This window comes from Pleurodeles waltl, chromosome 4_1 (genome assembly GCF_031143425.1).
Source record: "Pleurodeles waltl isolate 20211129_DDA chromosome 4_1, aPleWal1.hap1.20221129, whole genome shotgun sequence".
Taxonomy (NCBI): Eukaryota; Metazoa; Chordata; class Amphibia; order Caudata; family Salamandridae; genus Pleurodeles; species Pleurodeles waltl.
Window position 1 is genome coordinate 913,699,533 of NC_090442.1, and position 20,517 is coordinate 913,720,049.

At 44.5% G+C, this 20,517-nt stretch overlaps 1 protein-coding gene across 1 annotated transcript in view; it reads left to right on the top strand.

Annotated features, from left to right (window-relative positions):
• Nucleotides 1-20,517, top strand: part of GSAP (gamma-secretase activating protein) — a 646,974-nt gene that overhangs the window by 178,007 nt on the left and 448,450 nt on the right. The window contains exons 8-9 of the mRNA XM_069229679.1: nucleotides 11,235-11,284; nucleotides 16,595-16,699. Coding sequence (XP_069085780.1) covers nucleotides 11,235-11,284; nucleotides 16,595-16,699 — 155 coding nt within the window. The remainder of the gene's footprint in view (nucleotides 1-11,234; nucleotides 11,285-16,594; nucleotides 16,700-20,517) is intronic.

Here is a 20,517-nt window from a genome sequence, read left to right on the forward strand (position 1 = left end):
ATTTCTTGTAGTAACAAGGGCTTTTTAGGATAGGTGCAGATCACATGGCCTGTTTGAGCTCCTCAAAAGCTTTTTGACAGCTGGCTGTCCACAATACCTTCTTGGGCATCTTCTTGCTAGTGAGATCATTAAGAGGGGCTGCAATGGAGCAGCCCCTCTTTATGAATCTCCTATAGTACCCTGTGAGGCCTAAAAAGGCTCTCACCTAGGTTTGAGTTGTAGGGGAGCCCAGTCCATGATAGTCTGGCTCTTCCCCTGTAGTGGTACAATCTGTTCTCCACCTACCAGGTGGCCCAGATAAACCACTTTCCCCTGCTGTAGGAGGCTGGCCTGGCTTGTAGTGGGTACCAGAGGTACTTACACCTTGTGCCAGGTCCAGTTATCCCTTATTAGTGTAGAAGAGGTGTTTCTAGCAGCTTAGACTGATAGAAGGTAGCTATGGCAATGCAGCTTAGGCTGAACTAGGAGACATGTAAAGCTCCTACTATACCACTGGTGTCATACGCACAATATCATAAGAAAACACAATACACAGATATACTAAAAATAAAGGTACTTTATTTTTATGACAATATGCCAAAAGTATCTCAGTGAGTACCCTCAGTATGAGGATGACAAATATACACAAGATATATGTACACAATACCAAAAATATGCAGTAATAGCAAAAGGAAGTAATGCAAGCAGTGTAAAGTTACGAGCACATAGGTATAGGGGCAACACAAACCATATACTCCAAAAGTGGAATGCGGACCACGAATGGACCCCAAACCTATGTGAGCTTGTAGAGGGTTGCTGGGACTGTAAGAAAACAGTGAGGGTTACAAAAATAGCCCACCCCGAGACCCTGTAAGGTAGGTGTAAAGTGCACCTACAACCCCCAGAGAGCACAGAAGTCGTGATAGGGGGATTCTGCAAGGAAAACCAACACCAGCAATGCAACAACAGTGGATTTCCAGACCTGAGTACCTGTAAGACAAGGGGACCAAGTCCAAGAGTTGCGACAGTGTCGAGAGTGGGCAGGAGCCCAGGAAATGCCAGCTGAGGGTGCAAGGATGCTGCCAACGGGTGGAAGAAGCTTGGTGTTCTGCAAGAACGAAGAGGACTAGGAACTTCCCCTTTGGAGGATGGATGTCCCACGTCGTGAAGAAGCTTGCAGAGGTGTTCCCACGCAGAAATACCGCAAACAAGCCTTGCTAGCTGTAAGGGTCGCGGTTAGGGTTTTTGGATGCTGCTGTGGCCCAGGAGGGACCAGGATGTCACCACTTGGATGAGAAGACAGAGGGGGGGCGCCCAGCAAGTCAGGGAAACCTCACAGAAGCAGACAGCACCCGCAGAAGTACCGGAACAGGCACTTAGAAGAGGAGTGAACCGGAGTCCACCCGAAGTCTCAAAAGGGAGTCCTGTGACGCCGGAGGACAACTCAGAAGGTTGTGCACTGCAGGTTAGAGTGTCGGGGATCCAGGCTTGGCTGTGCACGAAGGAAATCCTGGAAGAGTGCACAGGAGCCGGAGCAGCTGCAAATCACGCGGTACCCAGCAATGCAGTCTAGCGTGGGGAGGCAAGGACTTACCTCCACCAAACTTGGACTGAAGAGTCACTGGACTGTGGGAGTCATTTGGACAGAGTTGCTGAATTCCAGGAACCACGCTCATTGTGCTGAGAGGGGACCCAGAGGACCGGTGATGCAGTCTTTTGTTGCCTCCGGTTGCAGGGGGAAGATTCCGTCGACCCACAGGAGATTTCTTCAGAGCTCCTGGTGCAGAAAGGAGGCAGGCTACCCCCAGAGCATGCACCACCTGGAAACAGTCGAGAAAGCCGGCAGGATGAGCGATACAAGGTTGCTAGTAGTCGTCTTTGCTACTTTGTTGCGGTTTTGCATGCGTCCTGAGCAGACAGCGGTCGATCCTTTGGCAGAAGGTGAAGAGTGAGATGCAGAGGAACTCTGGTGAGCTCTTGCATTCGGTATCTGAAGAATTCCCCAAAGCAGAGACCCTAAATAGCCAGAAAAGGAGGTTTGGCTACCAAGGAAGGAGGATTGGATACTAAGAGAGGTAAGAGCCTATCAGAAGGAGTCTCTGATGCCACCTGCTGTCTCTGGCCACTCAGAGCAGTCCAGTGTGCCAGCACACCTCTGAATCCAAGATGGCCCCTTTCCTTTGTCCAGTTTCGCACCAGATCAGGGCTGGGGGATCCCTGAACCGGTGTAGACTGGCTTATGCAGAGATGGGCACCATCTGTGCCCATCAAAGCATTTCCAGAGGCCCGGGGAGGCTACTCCTCCCCAGCCCTGACACCTATTTCCAAAGGGAGAGGGTGTAACACCCTCTCTCAGAGGAAGTCCTTTGTTCTGCCTTCCTGGGCCAGGCCTGCCTGGACTCCAGGAGGGCAGAAACCTGACTGAGGGGTTGGCAGCAGCTGCAGTGGAAACCCCGTAAAGGCAGTTTGGCAGTACCCAGGTTCTGTGCTAGAGACCCGGGGGATCATGGAATTGTCCCCCCAATGCCAGAATGGCATTAGGGTGACAACTCCATGATCTTAGACATGTTACATGGCCATGTTCGGAGTTACCATTGTGACGCTATACATAGGTAGTGACCTATGTATATTGCACGTGTGTAATGGTGTCCCCGCATTCACAAAGTCCGGGGAATTTGCCCTGAATGATGTGGGGGCACCTTGGCTAGTGCCAGGGTGCCCACACACTAAGTAACTTTGCACCCAACCTTCACCAGGTGAAGGTTAGACATATAGGTGACTTATAAGTTACTTAAGTGCAGTGGTAAATGGCTGTGAAATAACGTGGACGTTATTTCACTCAGGCTGCACTGGCAGGCCTATGTAAGAATTGTCAGATCTCCCTATGGGTGGCAAAAAGAATGTTGCAGCCCATAGGGATCTCCGGGAACCCCAATACCCTGGGTACCTCAGTACCATATACTAGGGAATTATATGGGTGTACCAGTATGCCAATGTGAATTGGTGAAGTTGGTCACTAGCCTGTTAGTGACAATTTGGAAAGCAGAGAGAGCATAACCACTGAGGTTCTGGTTAGCAGAGCCTCAGTGAGACAGTTAGGCATCACACAGGGAACACATACATATAGGCCACAAACTTATGAGCACTGGGGTCCTGGCTAGCAGGGTCCCAGTGACCCATAACTAACATACTGACAACCTAGGGTTTTCACTATGAGCACTGGGCCCTGGCTAGCAAGATCCCAGTGAGACAGTGAAAACACCCTGACATATACTCACAAACAGGCCAAAAGTGGGGGGGTAACAAGACTAGAAAGTGGCTACTTTCTCACACCTGCCCTATCTGGCACTTTGAGGCCTTGATAGTGAGGCCTGCCTTTTGCAGGGCCTCCACAACTTTCCATAGGTGGACCAGGTGATCATCCCAGTTTGAGCTAAAGACAGCAATATCATCTAGATATGCTGCACTAAAAGCTTCTAACCCTTGCAGGACTGTGTTCACCAACCTCTGAAAAGTGGCAGGTGCATTTCTCAGACCAAAGGGCATTACTGTGAAATGGTAGTGCCCTCCAGTGGTTGAAAATGCAGTCTTGGGTTTAGCATCTTCTGATACTCTAATCTGCCAATACCCTGCAGTTAGATCAAAAGTGCTTAGATACTTGGCAGAAGCCAGTGTATTTATGAGCTCATCTGCCCTGGGTATAGGGTGAGCATCTGTCTTGGTTACTTGGTTGAGCCCTCTATAGTCAACACAGAACCTCATTTATCTCTTCCCATCTTTGGTGTGAGGTTTTGGGACAAGCACAACTGGGCTAGCCCAGGGGCTTTCTGAATGCTCAATCACCCCTAAGTCCAACATTTTCTGTACCTCTTGTTTAATGCAGTCCCTGACATGGTCAGGCTGCCTATAAATCTTACTTTTGGCAGACAGGCTGTCTCCAGTATCAATTGTATGTTCACACCAGGAAGTAGTACCTGGTATAAGTGAAAAGAGTTCAGAAAACTGACTTGGGAGATTGACACAGTTATCTTTCTGTTCTGCAGTAAGACAATCTGCTAAGACCACTCCCTCCACTAAGCCATCAGCTTCAGTGGTGGAGTAGAGATCAGGGAGAAGGTCACTCTCTTCTTCCTGTCCCTCATCTGTTGCCATGAGCAGGGTGAGATCAGCCCTGTCATAGTAGGGTTTTAGGCGGTTGACATGGAGTACCCTAAGGGAACTCCTGGCAGTGACCAGGTCTACCAAGTAGGTAACCGCACCCTTTTTCTCTACAGTTAGATGGGGTCCACTCCATTTGTCCTGGAGTGCTCTTGGGGCCACAGGCTCCAATACCCACACCTTCTGTCCTGGGTGGTACTGAATCAGGACAACCTTCTGGTCATGCCATTGCTTTTGCAGCTCCTGCCCTGCCCTGGCTAGCCTGGAGGTTTTTACTGGCCTTTTCATATACTCAGCCATTCTAGATCTTAGGCCAAGTACATTGTCCACTATGTCCTGTTTAGGAGCTTTTAAAGGTTGTTCCCAACCCTCCTTCACAAGAGCAAGAGGACCTCTTACAGGGTGCCCAAAGAGGAGTTCAAAGGGGCTGAAGCCCACTCCTTTTTGGGGTACCTCCCTGTAAGCAAAAAGGAGGCAAGGTAACAGGACATCCCATCTCCTTCTGAGTTTTTCAGGGAGTCCTATTATCATACCTTTGAGAGTTTTATTAAACCTCTCAACCAGACCATTTGTTTGTGGATGGTAAGGGGTGGTAAACTTGTAGGTTACACCATACTCCTTCCACATTGCTTTGAGGTATCCAGACATGAAGTTACTACCTCTGTCTGACACCACTTCCTTAGGAAACCCCACTCTGGAAAAGATTCCCAGGAGGGCCTTTGCCACTGCAGGAGCTGTCGTGGTCCTTAAGGGGATGGCTTCAGGATATCTAGTGGCATGGTCCACTACCACAAGGATGAATCTGTTGCCTGAAGCTGTTGGAGGTTCAAGGGGGGCAACTATTTAAACTCCTACCCTTTTAAAGGGCACCCCAACCACTGGAAGTGGAATTAGGGGGGCCTTTGGAGTGCCACCAGTCTTGCCACTGGCTTGGCAGGTCACACAAAAGCAACAAAACTCTTTAGTGTCCGCTGACATATGAGGCCAGTTAAACAAGGGGACAAGTCTTTGCCAAGTTTTCGTCTGGCCCAAATGCCCAGCAAAGGAATGTAATGTGCAAGGGTAAGAAGAAACTCTCTGTACTGCAAGGGAATGACCAGTCTCCTGCCAGCTCCAGGTTTAGGGTCCCTTGACCCTGTATACAAGAGGTTATCTTCCCAATACACCCTATGGCTATCACTGACATCCCCATTCTGCTGTTTGACAGCTTTCTGCCTCAAACACTCTAGTGGGGGACAGGTCTGATGTGTCACACTCAGCTCTTCCCTAGCAGGCCCCCCTGCACCCAAAAGCTCAGCAGTGTCTGCTGCCAGCTCCTCTGGTGTAGGTTCTGGACAGGGAGAGGATTCCTCTTCCTCAAAAGGGGAATCATCTGTAGAGGGAGGGATAGTGGGCAGGGATTTACCCTTTCTACCCCTAGTTTTTGGGAGCACTTGGTCCATTGTTCCAGGATCCAAGTTTCCCTGTCCTTTATGCTTTTTGGCCTGAGCCCTTGTCAAAGCAAAAATATGCCCAGGAATGCCCAGCATTGCTGCATGAGCCTCCAACTCCACTTCTGCCCAAGCTGATGTTTCCAAATCATTGCCCAGTAAGCAATCTACAGGTAATTCAGTGGCTACCACAACTTTCTTTGGACCAGTAAACCCCTCCCCCCGCCAGTTGAGATTCACAACAGCCATGGGGTGGCTACGAATGTTGTTATGAGCATCAGTCACTTGGTACTGCTGACCATGTAGGTGTTGATCAGGGTGGACCCGTTTTTCTGTCACCATAGTTACACTGGCTTCTGTGTCCCTGTAGGCCTCAACCTCAACGCCATTGATTAGGGTTAGTTGCTTGTACTTAGCCATATTAAGGGGACAAGCAACCATGGTGGCAAAGTCAATACCACCATCAGAGACTAAAACAGCCTCTGTGGTCTCCCTTACAAGACCAACCCCAACTACATTACCAATAGTGAGCCCAGCTACACCCTTGGATTGGCTATTTGTAGTACATTTCCCACCACCACTGCTATTACTAGGGGCACTAGAGGTTGCATTTGGGGTTGTGGTGGTGGGAGGTTTAGTGTTTTTCTTTGGACAAGTGTAATCACTTGCCCAGTGGCCTTTTTTCTTTACATAAATAACACCAAGGCTTTTTCTGATTGTTAGAAGAGGATTTGGACCCACCACCCCCGGAGGATTTTTGTGGGCCTGATGAAGACTCAGAATGTTTACTTTTGTCCCCACCCTTGTCAGAAGACTTACCATCCTTTTTCTTGCCATCCTTGTCACCCCTTGTATGTACTTTTCTGTTCACTCTTGTTCTGACCCATTTGTCTGCCTTCTTTCCCAATTCTTGGGGAGAGGTCAGATCGGAGTCTACCAAGTACTGGTGCAACAATTCAGACACACAATTGTTAAGAATATGCTCTCTCAGGATCAGATGATGCAGACTTTCATAGTCCGATACTTTACTGCCATGTAACCGACCCTCCAAGGCCTTCACTGAACAGTCAACAAAATCTGTCCAGTCTTGAGAGGACTCTTTTCTGGTGTCTCTGAACGTAATCCTGTATTGTTCAGTGGTTAAGCCAAATCCATCCAAGAGTGCATCCTTCAAAACTTTGTAATTATTGGCATCACTTTCTCTGACAGTAAGTAGCCTATCCCTACCCTTTCCAGTGAAAGATAGCCACAAGATAGCAGCCCACTGCCATTAAGGGACCAACTGTACCATATAGGCCCTCTCAAGTGCAGCAAACCACTTATTAATGTCATCCCCCTCTTTGTAAAGGGGGACTATCTTATGTAGGTTTCTGAAATCTTGCTCTCTAACAGGATTACTATCTGAAACACTGCTGCTGCCACCATGGGGACCTAACCCCATTCTCTGTCTTTCCCTCTCTATATCTAGGGATTCCCTGTCTAAGGCCAGCTGCTGCTGTTTAAGCTTCAGTCTGGTCTCTTCCAGCCTCAGCTTTCTGAGTTCCCTTTCCATTAAGTTATCCTCAGGGTGGGAGGCTTGGGAATGCTTGGATACAGAGGAGATTTGGGAATTTGCAGAGAGACACCTGTCCCTAACTGGCTGGATCCTAGTAACCTGGCCTTTAGGAGTGAAAGATGCTCTACTAATGTGTGAACCTCTCCCACTACCAGTGTCACTAGGGGGCCTGCTAGAGGGCAGGACTTTGTAAGAACCCTCCCCACCATCTTCAGGGAACTCCTCTGAGTCTGACTGGGAAGCTTCCCCTTTTTCCTCTCTCTCCTGAGATGGGCCAGACTGGTTCTGGTCACTCTGTAGGAACAGGTTAAAGAGAAACTCTTTTGTTGGATTCTTACCAATGCTTAAACCTCTTTCTAAGCAGAGACCCCTCAAACATTTGTAGTTTAAACTCTCAGAGGTTGCCTGAACAACTTTGGGAGTGAGCTCTACTGAAGACATGATAGAAAAGGTTTAAGACAGAGAGAGAAAAAGTTTTAGAACTTTAGAAAGCACAGACAAAACACTTTTCAAACTTTTAGAAAACTTTAAAAAGTTTTCAGAACTTTTCAGAAACTTAGTAGAAAGTTTTAGAGCAGAAAAGTAAACTGTTTTGGTTCAATGTACATATACTGAACTATTTGGTATAAGATTTTCTTATGAAAAGTACCAAATGACAAAGTGGTAAAACAGTTACAAGTACTTATCCCACTGCTGCACCACCAATGTAGGAGGCTGGCCTGGCTTATAGTGGGTACCTTGTGGTACTTACACCTTGTGCCAGGTCCAGTTATCCCTTATTAGTGGAATAGAGGTGTTTCTAGCAGCTTAGGCTGTTAGAGGTAGCTATGGCAAAGCAGCTTAGGCTGAACTAGGAGACATCCATAGCTCCTCCTATACCACTTATATCATATAGCACAATATCATAAGAAAACACAATACTCAGAGTTACTAAAAATAAAGGTACTTTAATTTAGTGAAAATATGCCAAAAGTATCCCAGAGGATAACCTCACTTAGGAGGTAAGTAATAAATACAAATTATATGTACACAAACCCAAAACAGGTAAGTAACAGTAAGAAAAGTAGTGCAAACAATGTACAATCACAATAGGATGCAATAGATAGACATAGGCCTAGGGGCAGCACAAACCATATACTCCAAAAGTGGAATGCGAATCACGAATGGACCCCAGGCCTATGGTAGGTTGTATAAGGTCGCTGGGACTGTGAGAAAACAGTAAGGGTGTCCAAAATACCCCACCCCAAGACCCTGAAAAGTAGGAGTAAAGTTACCCTACTACCCCAGAAAGACAGTATAGTCGTGATAGGGGATTCTGCAAGAACCACAACTGCTACCAAAGCACTGAAGACGGATTCCTGGACCTCAGGACCTGTAAAAGAAGGGGACCAAGTCCAAGAGTCATGCAAGTGTCCAGGGGGGCAGGAGCCCACTAAACCCCGGATGAAGGTGCAAAAGGGCTGCCTCCGGGTGGAAGAAGCCAAAGATTCTGCAACAACGGAAGGTGCCATGAACTTCTCCTTTGCTCAGAAGATGTCCCACGGCGTGCTGGAGGATGCAGAAGTGTTTCCACGCAGAAATACCACAAACAAGCCTTGGTAGCTGCTTGAGTCGCAGTTGAGGATTTTGGGTGCTGCTGGGGACCAGGAAGGACCAGGATGTCACCCCTTGGAGGAGGAGACAGAGAGGGCGCTCAACAACTCAGAGCTCCCGCAGAAGCAGGCAGCACCCGCAGAAGTATCAGAACAGGCACTTAGAAGGTCTGAGGACAGCGGTCGACTCAGAGTCACAAAGGAGGGTCCCCCGACTTCGGAGTCCAACTCAGTGAGTTGGGCAGTGCAGGACGGAGTGCTGGGGACCCAGGCTAGGCTGTGCACAAAGGAAGACCTGGAAAAGTGCACAGAAGCAAGAGCAGCTGCAAATCACGCAGTACACAGGTTTGCTGTCTAGCGTGGGGAGGCAATGATTTATCTCCACCAAATTTGGACAGAAGGGCCACTGGACTGTGGGAGACACTTGGACCCAGCTCCTGTATTCCAGGGACCATGCTCGTCAGGATGAGAGGGGACCCAGAGGACCAGTGATGCAGTAGTTGGGTGCCTGTGTGGCATGGGGAAGATTCTGTCGACCCACAGGAGATTTCTTCTTGGCTTCCAGTGCAGGGTGAAGGCAGACAGCCCTCAGAGCATGCACCACCAGGAAACAGTCAAGAAAGCCATCAGGATGAGGTGCTACAATGTTGCTGGTAGTTGTCTTGCTACTTTGTTGCGCTTTTGCAGGTGTCCTGGAGCAGTCAACGGTCGATCCTTGGCAGAAGTCGAAGAGGGAAGTGCAGAGGAACTCTGGTGAGCTCTTGCATTCGTTTTCTGAGGAATAGCCCAGAGGAGAGACCCTAAATAGCCAAAAAAGGAGGTTTGGCTACTGAGAAAGGGGCTTGGTTACTGAAAGAGATAAGCACCTATCAGGAGGGGTCTCTGACGTCACCTGCTGGCACTGGCCACTCAGAGCTGCCCATTGTGCCCCAACACCTCTGAATCCAAGATGGCAGAGGTCTGGGACACACTGGAGGAGCTCTGGGCACCTCCTCTGGGAAGTGCTGGTCAGGGGAGTGGTCACTCCCCTTTCCTTTGTCCAGTTTCGCGCCAGAGCATGGCTGGGGGATCCCTGAACCGGTGTAGACTGGCTTATGCAGAGATGGGCACCATCTGTGCCCATCAAAGCATTTCCAGAGGCTGGGGGAGGCTACTCCTCCCCAGCCCTTCACACCTATTTCTAAAGAGAGAGGGTGTAACACCCTCTCTCAGAGGAAATCCTTTGTTCTGCCTTCTTGGGACCGGGCTGCCCAGGCTGGGGGGGGGGGGGGCAGAAACCTGTCTGAGGGGTTGGCAGCAGCAGCAGCTGCAGTGGAGACCCCGGAAAGCCAGTTTGGCAGTACCCGGGTTCTGTGCTAGAGACCCGGGGATGCATGGAATTGTCCCCCCAATACCAGCACCAATACCAGCATGGTATTGGGGTGACAATTCCATGATCCTAGACAAATCCTTCACAAATTGCTAATAATGCTATTTTTAGTTTATAATAGATTGGAAATTCAACTAGGGCTTACAAACAAAGTTTGTGATAACACTGGTATTAAATGCTGGTTGGATGATTGTACCAACAGTGACTTAATACAAGTGATGTTTTTGTGTCCTAACACTTTTTGGCATAAAGTAAGGAAGCTAATTAATTTAATTTTTCAAGTTACTATTTGTTTGGTTTAAGAAAGCTCTTTTTTTGGGCAGTTTGCTTACGTCCTGTCGAAGAATTTCTGTAACATTGGTTTATTAGACCTATTTGTTTGTTACAGCCTTCAATCAAGAAACTCCTAACTGAAAATGATCCTCAGATATTTCTTCTAAGGCTTTGTGTTTGTGTTTCGTTTAAAATCATAGATTGGCTAATGCATGTGCTAGTTCTTTATCTATACTCTTACAGTGGGATCTGTTGGGGGTATTGTTTATCTTAATAATATCAGTAAAAGCAATGTGGGCCAGTGCATATTATTGAAAAACATCAGACTTATTTCAATGAGTGGATTCTCATATATTACGTTTATTAATATTGAAAGTACATATATGCAGTCACTTAACCATTTGGTCTGCAATAATATCACTTTAAATGTGTTGCTTAAGTTGCTCACCAGTAATAATTTAATTGATTGTCAGTATTATTATTTTGATTTTTATTACCCCATTCCCCCCCTCCCCCCACACACACACATCCCACTTGCCACCCCATTTCCTCACTGCAAAAGTTAAGTCTTTAGTTTTTTAGTTTTACTTAATACTTGATGCTTTCATAATTGGTATATTAGTGTTTGGCTTCTTTGCATATTTAGAGCTTCTGTGTATTGATGCACTAAACCTCCGGGTTAGTGGTTTATTTTAATTTTTATGTTATTTATTCTTTCTGAAGTGGTGCATAATGTGGTTATTATTTAATAAAGCTTTTAAACGTAAAAAAATCCCAGCGTACTTCAAATTGTATTTTGCTGAATCGTTGCTAAAATCCAATGTCCATCTATTTATTAATTCAGTAAAGTGAATTATTATTTTTTCATTTTACTTAAGATATCGAACTGTGTCATATGAGCGTTGCCATCAAAGAAGGATGGAAGGTGGTAAGTATCTGGTCTGTAATCTTTTTAGTATTTTAAAATGCCTTTCCTATTCTACAAGACTGTCTTGTCTGGGAATAGCAGTATCCCATCCAGAAGTTCAGCGTTTCTCCTAATCAAGTGCCCAACATTTCTCATCAAAAAGTAAATGTTTGTATTTGCCACATTATGACATAGCAATCTTCTCTAGGATCACCTTAAAGCCTGTTATTGCAAGTAGCATGACGAAATTATCAAAGATCCGCAAAAGAGTTAAACCGTATAATGGTGTATGGTTACCAAAAATGTTTTGGAATTTGCCCGTTGCACACCGTTTTGATGGATTGCACAGTGCATTACTCCCCATAGAAAAATTGAAGGAGTTTTTAGGACACATATAAGATTGTTCACTCTGTCCTTAGTGGTAAAAGGGTGCAAATTTAATTTGTACTGGTTTTAGCATTAGCCCGTGATGGGAATTGAATGCAGACTGTTCCAGCGTTGAATTGTAGCCCGCAGTAACACTGTCAAAATGGGCATAAAAGCAGTTTGTGTTTGTTACTCCAGTATTTTTTCAAAACAATGTACTCCTAACCTCTGCCTTTCCCAAGAATGCTGACAAATGGTATTTGTCCATGGTGTTTTTTGTGCAGGACACTTTACCCTACTTAAGTCCATCCAGATGTACTTCCTCGTCAATGAGTCTATCTTCATGAAATACTATGACTCATTTAATCCCTCAGTGTGGTATATCTTATGTCTTAAAAAAGAGCTTGCTGTTGGTTTCTTGAAAGATGGAAACAAACGTTATTGTCACTAACCCTACTGCTTTAACCTAATCCTGTGTAGTATTTGTTTCTAGAAAAAACAATTATGTTAAGAAGAATGTTCTTGAATAGCTGTGACTTACTACTGTTTTACGTATCATTTTCCAGGAGTAAGTCACACCTGCACATGGAAGAAAAGCTACATGAATCGGGCCCTCTCAGGCTATTTCTTCTAATGTATCTATGTTGGGTAGCAGTTCTAGATTGCCCAATCATTGATTACTCATTATTAACTCTTGGTTCTTTCATTACATAACAAAACAGGCAGTTGTCTTCTTCTGTTTTATTAATACCACATACAATAGTTTACACTTTCTGTGGTTGCATGAAAGATATTTTCCGTCTTTCATACTCCCCTTTGTTACTTGTGGTAGTGTCTGTCCCACCACCTGCTTCATGCAGCCTCTCTGTGGCTTTCTTTGTCAAGCTCTTGATCCTCCTCTGAGACGCTGACTTGAGTGTTTCTTTTTACCTTCTTGTGGCCACCTTTCTTTGGGTGAGTGCTATCAACAACACTGCATTCATGGTTTCATGAGACCTCCTGTGCCACACAGTTTCAATTACTAGGTGTGGGCCCAGGCTTTATCAACATTCCTTTCAAGTGCTTTGCACTATAATGTCACCTTGGGGAGGTCTCTGTGCATTGCATTGCCCTTCAGAGCTTCCTATGCCAGCTCTGCCTGTGATATCAGTTCACAGTTGTGTAACAGCCTAAGCTGATGGTCATTCAAGTACCTCTGAAATGCTTATAGGACTTACTTGTTTCACTCCAATACTGCACTGAATGCTCTTTGTTGCAAGTGCCACCCTGTTTCTTTCATCTGTGGCATTTCTAGTGATATAACTTCTGGATCATACATTGCTCTTAGGGGGTTTCACACCCTAGACTCCAAAAGAAATTTTTCTGAATATGATAGAAAAGTAAAACCTATTTCATGAATTGCACAAAATACAATGAATGACAGGAAATGTTAGTGGTATATATAACGTACTTGAGAAATAAAAGGGAAGAAAAATTAGTATGAGTGTAAATGCACAGCCATCTTTGTAAATGTAACTGAATCCAGAGGCTTGGTGGACTTAGTAAGGAAAGGTGTTTCTTGCAGAGGTACTCCAACACTCTGTAATTAATTGGAATAGCAAACAAGTTAGTGAAATGTAAATTTACTTTGTTTATCTGAGCTTTCAAGATTTGCTCGAATGAGAATATAGATGAAAAATTGGCCACATGTGCTCAGCCTCATTAGAGGCAAACTCTAGGGAACTGGAGACGACAAAAACTGGCTTGTTTTAGTTCAGCTACTTGTACAGTGAAGTGTCAAATGGCAGTCATGGAATAACTTGAATCACCAGTTTTTACACTGGATACATTCTATTATGTCTTTCTTTTCAAACGATGTGTGCCATGGTTGCTCTTTGTCTACCTTGTTCCAAGTTCTGAGAAGAGGTTGGGCCTTTCCAGTACACCTTATGCCAGTCCAGTAATGCAAGAACATTGTCTATGAGATCTCCAGGAATGTATCAAAAGGCAGAGGAGAAAGCCAAAGGCATGAAAAACCTCCAGGAAGAATAGAAGTATAGCAGATTAAAAACCTGGAGCAAGGACAGAACTATTCAGCTATACTATAAATAGTGTAGGACTGATTAGATAAATCAAAATAGACCAGAGGAAAACAGACAAATCAGCTTCAGCATAGCACCAGACATGTCGGCAGAAAGTAAGAAAAAATGTGAATCATGCAATCACCTCCTATATGAATTCCATGTGACGCAAAGAACCTTAAAGACCCTCCTCCATGTTGGTACTCTTGGCCCGTCTCTGCGTCTGCATGGCAAGTGCCAGCCTGGCTTGGGAGGCATTTGTCAAACACTAGCTATCTTCTGTGACATAATTCTTTTTAATGTCCCAACCATGCAGTTAACTATGAACAGTGAGGAACTCCAGTGTCATTGCCCTTCTACCACAACCATCTATGTATCGTCAAGAGTCCTAGATGGTGCACACTGTAGGGGACATTGGATCAATCTAAAAGGAGCATCAAGTGCCCTGAGACCCTAACCCTCAGCCTGATCCGATGCTCCAGTACCAAGCAGTAAAGAAGGGGTGTGCAGTGCAACATTTAATTTTGTCTGAACCGACAGTACTGACATGGAGTAACCATATGCAAATTGTTTTTCCCCTCATGGGCGACAATGTAGCTGAAATGTGATACCACATCTCTTCCAAACATGTACAGTGGAAGCTGCAGACATATAAACCTTTGTTGGACTCATTGTAGTGTACTTTGTGTACCTAATGCATAAGGAGCTCTTGATCCATGTTTTGGCACGCCAGGGCACTTTGGGTATCTCACTGAGACTGGACCTTACTTGACAGGCTCACCATTTCTTAGCTCCTGGTTAAGCTTCTGGAATAACTGGGATTTTATTCTTCAATATTTCCTCAGGGTTTAGGATCACAGAGAGCATTCTACTTTAGAGCTACCTGTATTTCACACAGGTGGATATACTGCAGGAAGTCCTTGGAATCTGGAGGGTTTCCTGTTCCCCCTTGTCATTTAGTGTCTCGAGGATTCTAGAATTCTGGCTTTGCCAGGGAAGTCTGTTTCTATTTTCTACTTTTACCCAGCTTGCTGCATCAGACATTGTGGATGGCTAGAGAGCTCTTCAGTGCACCTCCTTATGGATCCTCTGCAGTACGGGGGTGGCTGTGACCAATAAGAGCCATTTGAGTTCCATTCTACAAGTCTCCGCATTATTTTGTTCCTCTTTTTTGAGTTTGCTATGGTGGCAAAAGTCTTGAGGTGTTTTATTCTTGGACGCTCCACATGTCTTAATGAAAGATTCTTTCTTCAAGCCAGAGGCTTCCTCCTCTGGCCCTGGGGCAACGCTCCTTTCTTTTTAGTAGAGGGTGAAGCTAAAGTGTGCAGTGAAATTCCCAAATCCCTCATGATTTCCAGGATCATGTTTTTTTATTCTTGACCAGTGCTTTACAAGCGTTTGAGAACCGCGACCTAATTTTTAGAACAAGTGTTTGCGACCCACCTAACAATCATGCACATGACACGGGCAATTTTTTTAATGTAAATAAAACATGTGGTAGTGCATTGTCATTTACATAAGCATATTTTTCGTTGAAATAGTTACTAAATGTGCACAAACATACAATTTTACTGGTAAAATTAGATAGCACACCAATTATAATGTGTGAAATTGGGTTTCTGTAAATATTTATCAATCGTGCATCACCAAGTAAAGTGTCTTGATTTGTTTTGATTCTATTAAAATCTCTGTTTCCAGTACACTTTGGAATTACAAAAACAGGGTGCTTCATTTTTGCTTTAATAACTGCTGAATATGTACAGTTAATTTGCAAGTATTTACATTTTTTTGTGCCTTTCAGAAAAACAGCCTTTCCTTCCTTTCGCACTCCTTGTATTGCAGCAATATTGTCACCGAATTCACTTTAAAAACGCCTCCCACTTTGTAGTCATAAAAAAAAAAAAAAAAGAGTACACACAAATCTCCGTGTTAAAAGAATAAGCAGCAATTTGTCGGAAGGCATAGCAGGCCACTTGACCTCTGTCTTTGATGTACTGGCAAAAATGATTAAATAAACATAGAATTAAATTCTATTCAAAGATTTATTGCTTGGGCTTTTCTGACGCACCAAAATTTGGTTTGCAACCCATGTGTGGGTTGCAACCTACAGTTTGGGAAATGCTGCTGTAGACCTAATTACTTTGCCAGACTTTTTTGCTGCTTGCTGCTAGGGTGGATGACTTAGTTCTTCCTCCTTGATGTAATTTTCGCCTGTTAAATTTTGTTTCTATGAGAGCTAATAGTTTTCATGGACTGTAAGTTGTGCTCATTGTCCACCTCCTGGTCTAGTGAGCCTGCTTGGTATGCTCCCTCTAGTCTCGAAGGAGTGTAAACTGGACCTAACACTAAGTGCACAGGCTCTTTTATAGTTAGCCGTTAGTCCCCTTTCCTTCAGACAACCCACCCACTGGTGCGCTCTCTGTGCTCTCTCCTCTCATTTCAGTCCAAGAATAGAGCAAATGGTATGCATGGAGGCAGGAACCACACTACAGTTGAGCTTTGCATGTGCCAAGTCTTTACATTTGAGTCTGGTTAGAAGTCATCTCTGTGTTACAATCCGGCTATCACAGAGGTAGGAGCCACTATTTACTGTTACTCATTCTTTATTTATATGTGCTACTTTTATTCTCCATATGTAGGGCACTGCTAAAGAATTAAAATTGTGACTGGTACAATACAGTTCACTCACACTGTTTAAAATAGACTATTAGCTCTTACTATAGAGCATCACCATGTCTTAAGTGTTTTATTGGTTGCGTGTACCGCAATACAGATATGAGCTATAGGATTTTAAATACCTCTTTGATTCTTCTAAAGTTACACGTTCTTGTTTCTAAAGCATAAATTAATCAAATTGGATGTTCTTTAGTGTTGTTTTAGTGAAAACACTTTTCCTTTATTTTAGGTACTTGCAAACTTGACTCCTCCTTCTAAAGACAGGGTGGCAGAAGAAATTATTTGGGCGCAGTGGGACATGTTGGCACAAAGGCTGTTTTACATTATTCCAAAGGTAAGAGAATGTGCCAAGAAATGGGCTTACGTATGAGGAGTTTAACTATGAAGAAGTTTCATATATAGACAGCATCTTTAACAAGGCCACCACGCTCCCTACTTCCCCAAACGACACACACCTTACAGGTGACCTCTACAAAGTAACCGAGAGTGCCGCACAATTCACACTATGTTGGACTAGACTTTATAGGGAATTATGCATCTGGCAGATGTGTGCATGTTGCAGTCTACATAAGAAGTATTATCTGTCTTGCCTTTAAATTTGAAAGAAAACCAACAATAAATACATGGTAATCTAAAAAGAACAATGTCGTAACAAAGATCAAGAACAACTTACAATGCAAGCAACTTCTCGGGGGGGAACATGGCGGGCTGCGTCGCGCTTGGTCACCTTCTGGTTCCTGGGTGACTGCGAAGAGACGGTGCTGCCGGGAGGCACAATTACCTCGCGGATTACTCCGCAGATGTTTGGCCCGCGGTACACAGAAGAGAGGAGGAAGGCAGTCGGGGCTTTACACAGGTGGCACGCTGCACTGGATCTGCACCGGACACGCAGAGGATTAGTGCGTATTCCCCTCCAGGGGGAATAGCAGCAGCGCCAGCACCAGTGAGCCTGCCGGAGGTGAAGAAGGAGAAGTCAGGGGCTCCGGTTCGGAGCGTCTTCAGAGCGGCAGGTGAGATAGAGGTCGGAGCAGTTGGAGGAGTGGTAAGACAGAGTTGGGGGGGACTGTGGCACTTCCCCCTCTGGATCTTCGAGTACAGGAGGTTTTAGCCAGTATTTTATTTAATAAAGTACATTCTGATGCTGAGGACAAGGGGTGTTTAGGAAGGGGGGAAATACGGAAAAAATATATATATACTGGAGGGAAGAAAGAATACCTCAAGGAAGGAAGAGGGAAATAAGCTTAAAGGGAGAAATAAGCTTACACCTTCCCTGAGGTCCTATTTTAGGGTCAGGCCTCAGGTGGTTAAGTTTGTGCCTGGACAGGCCAAGACCAGAGCAGCGATGGAGGCCTTGGACCTACAACCTACTGTTTCTTTTTGTGATGTGAGAACTGTTGAAAATAAGGTGCCTTTATCCCCTCAAGCTAATGGATGTTATCAGGAGGGCGATATGTTGGAAAATACATCCTCCCGTGCAGACTGGCAGGAAACAGCCTTGCTCTCCACAAGCATTAAGTTCAATTTCGCCGGTCTCTTGGACCCAATATCCCCCAATACCGTTAGAAGTGATGCCCCCTTTGCCCTCCGATGCTCCTACTTTGTCTCAATGCTCTTCGCTTGAGGCAGTGATTCTCTCTATTTCAGAAGATGTAAAGAAAGGTTTTGCAAACTCGGAAATAAATCAAGGGGAGATAAGGGAAGCTTGCGAGGTATTAGAAAGATTGATGATTTGACGGTGAGAACTCAGGCTCTTGAAGATGTTATGGGTGGCATGAAGGAAGAATTGAGTCAACATAGAGAAGAGATTCAGGTTTTGAAAGGGAAAGAACAGGTGCTACAAAACAAGCTAGAACAATTGGAAACATTTTCACAAAGGAATAACTTGAGACTTTTGAAAGTACCGGAAGGTGCGGAAGGGAGTGATTTAAAATCCTATGTGGTCTCCCTCATTAAATCTGCAGTTGGGCTTGAGCAGAGTAATGAAGAGATTGGGAAGGACATTATGGGTTCATCTGGACCCTTTCAAGAGACAAATGAACAGTAGTAAACCTCGAAGAACATTGATAAATTTTCTAACTTACGAGTTGAAGGAGAAGATCCTGTATAGAGTGTTAAAACAAAAAATACTGAGAGTAAATGATGTTACATTTGAGATTAGATCTGACCTGTCTAGATACATTATAGACAGGCAGTGGGAGCTGGGGAAGGGCCTACAGGATTTTAAGAGTTTTGGGGGCTGTGGCCCAGTTGAAATTCCCAGCGGTTCTCCGAGTTATTTATAATAATAAAATGCATAACATTAGGGATATACATGAAGCAAATGAACTATTGGCAGTTATTGGGAGCGGGCAGACCGTACACTAGATGTGTGTTTCTTTGTGTTAATTTAAGTTCACCCAGGAACATAGGGGCGCTCTAAAAATGGGACCAATATCGGTCTCTATATTGGGTGGGTTCTCCATGGGAGGGATGGGGGGTGGGAGGAAGTTGGATCGGGGGATTTGGGTGAAGGGGGAAAAGAGAGCCTTGTTCACCCCAGTTACTTTTTGTACGGTATTTGAGAGATAGCTAGTAAGGGTAAAGGTCAGGGGACAAGGGAAATACAATTGTAAATTATGTCTTGGAATGTCAATGGTTTGAGAACTAGAGGAAGAAGAGACAGAATATTGCAGTATTTGCAAGATTCGCCAGCACAAATTCTGGTTTTACGAGAGACCCACTTAGCAAAAGTTCAGTGTATGAAGTTATTTAAGACGCAGAGGTGGGCCCAAATGTGTAAATGCATTAAGCATAACTCTCATACCAAAGGTGTGGTTATTTTATTTCCGCGGTTGCAACAAGCAAATATTGTAATATTGGACGTAAGATCAGACTCAGCGGGGCGTTGGGTTATAGCTAATGTACAATTCAGTGGCAGAAATTTTGTTTTAGTCTGGTACTATGGCCCTAATTGTGATGATATAGAACCTCTTAGACTGCTTTTCTCCCAGCTTCTTGAATTTCCGGACCCAGTTATCATGATGGGTGATTTTAACGTAGTGTTAGACAATAAACTGGATAGGACCAATAACTGTAGGTCTTTAGGTACTCCAAAGTCTCAACAATATTTAAGGAGGATGATGAAAGAATTTGTCTTGTGTGACATATGGAGGCAGAGAGTTGGAAATAGGAGGGATTTTTCATTTTTTAATAAAAAATATAGACACGGCTCCCGAATTGATTATTTTTTGCTAGACATACGATTGAGGGAGGCTGTGGAGGAGGTAACATATTTGCTGTTTCACTTGTCTGATCACACGTCAGCTGTATTAGATATTGTATTCGCACAGAAGTTAACTAGTAATAGATGGACCATTGATCGTTCTTTACTATTAGATCAGGATGTGGTAATGCAATTACGTAAGGCATCAGATCTTTTTTAGTGTTAATGTCGGGTCTGCTTCGCTGCCGGTTGTGTGGGACACTTTCAAGGCAGTTATAAGGGGGAGAATAATGAGTATCTCGCATTATAAGCATAAGCTGTTTAAAAATGAAATAAAATTCCTAGAACAAGAAATGTTGAAGAAAAAGGTGGAGTTGATGGAGAAAGGGGAAACGGTGAGATAGAGGCCTTGGGGGCTAGTTTGGATGGCTTAAGACAACAGTTGGGGTATGTATTACAAAGTAGAATTATAAAAAGATGGGAGGCAAGTAAATTGGCTCATTTTGAGTATGGGGAAAATGCAGGGAATTTATTAACTTGAAAGTGTAAAGCAGACCAAGTTAGGAACTATATTAAGGAAATTGAAATAGATCAGTTAGGGGGGAAGGGAACGAATACAACATTATTGAATCGCCCTTTCAGAACTTTTTTGCACAGTTGTATACAGAGGATTTGGAGGTGGGAGATGATATGGTTGAGGATTGGTTAGGGTCTGAAATCTCTCCTTTTATTTCACAGCAGGAACAGGAAGCACTGAATGCTCCAATAACACCAGAAGAAATCAGGAGAGTTCTGTATAGTAGTAAGAGTGGGAAGACCCAGGTCCGGATGGTATTTCAGTGGAATTATATAAGGCACTTGGGGGACCCGATTATTCCAGCTCTAACTGAACTGTTTGGGGGAATTCTCGAGAATGACTGTAGTATACCTGCTTCGTGGAATGATGCTAT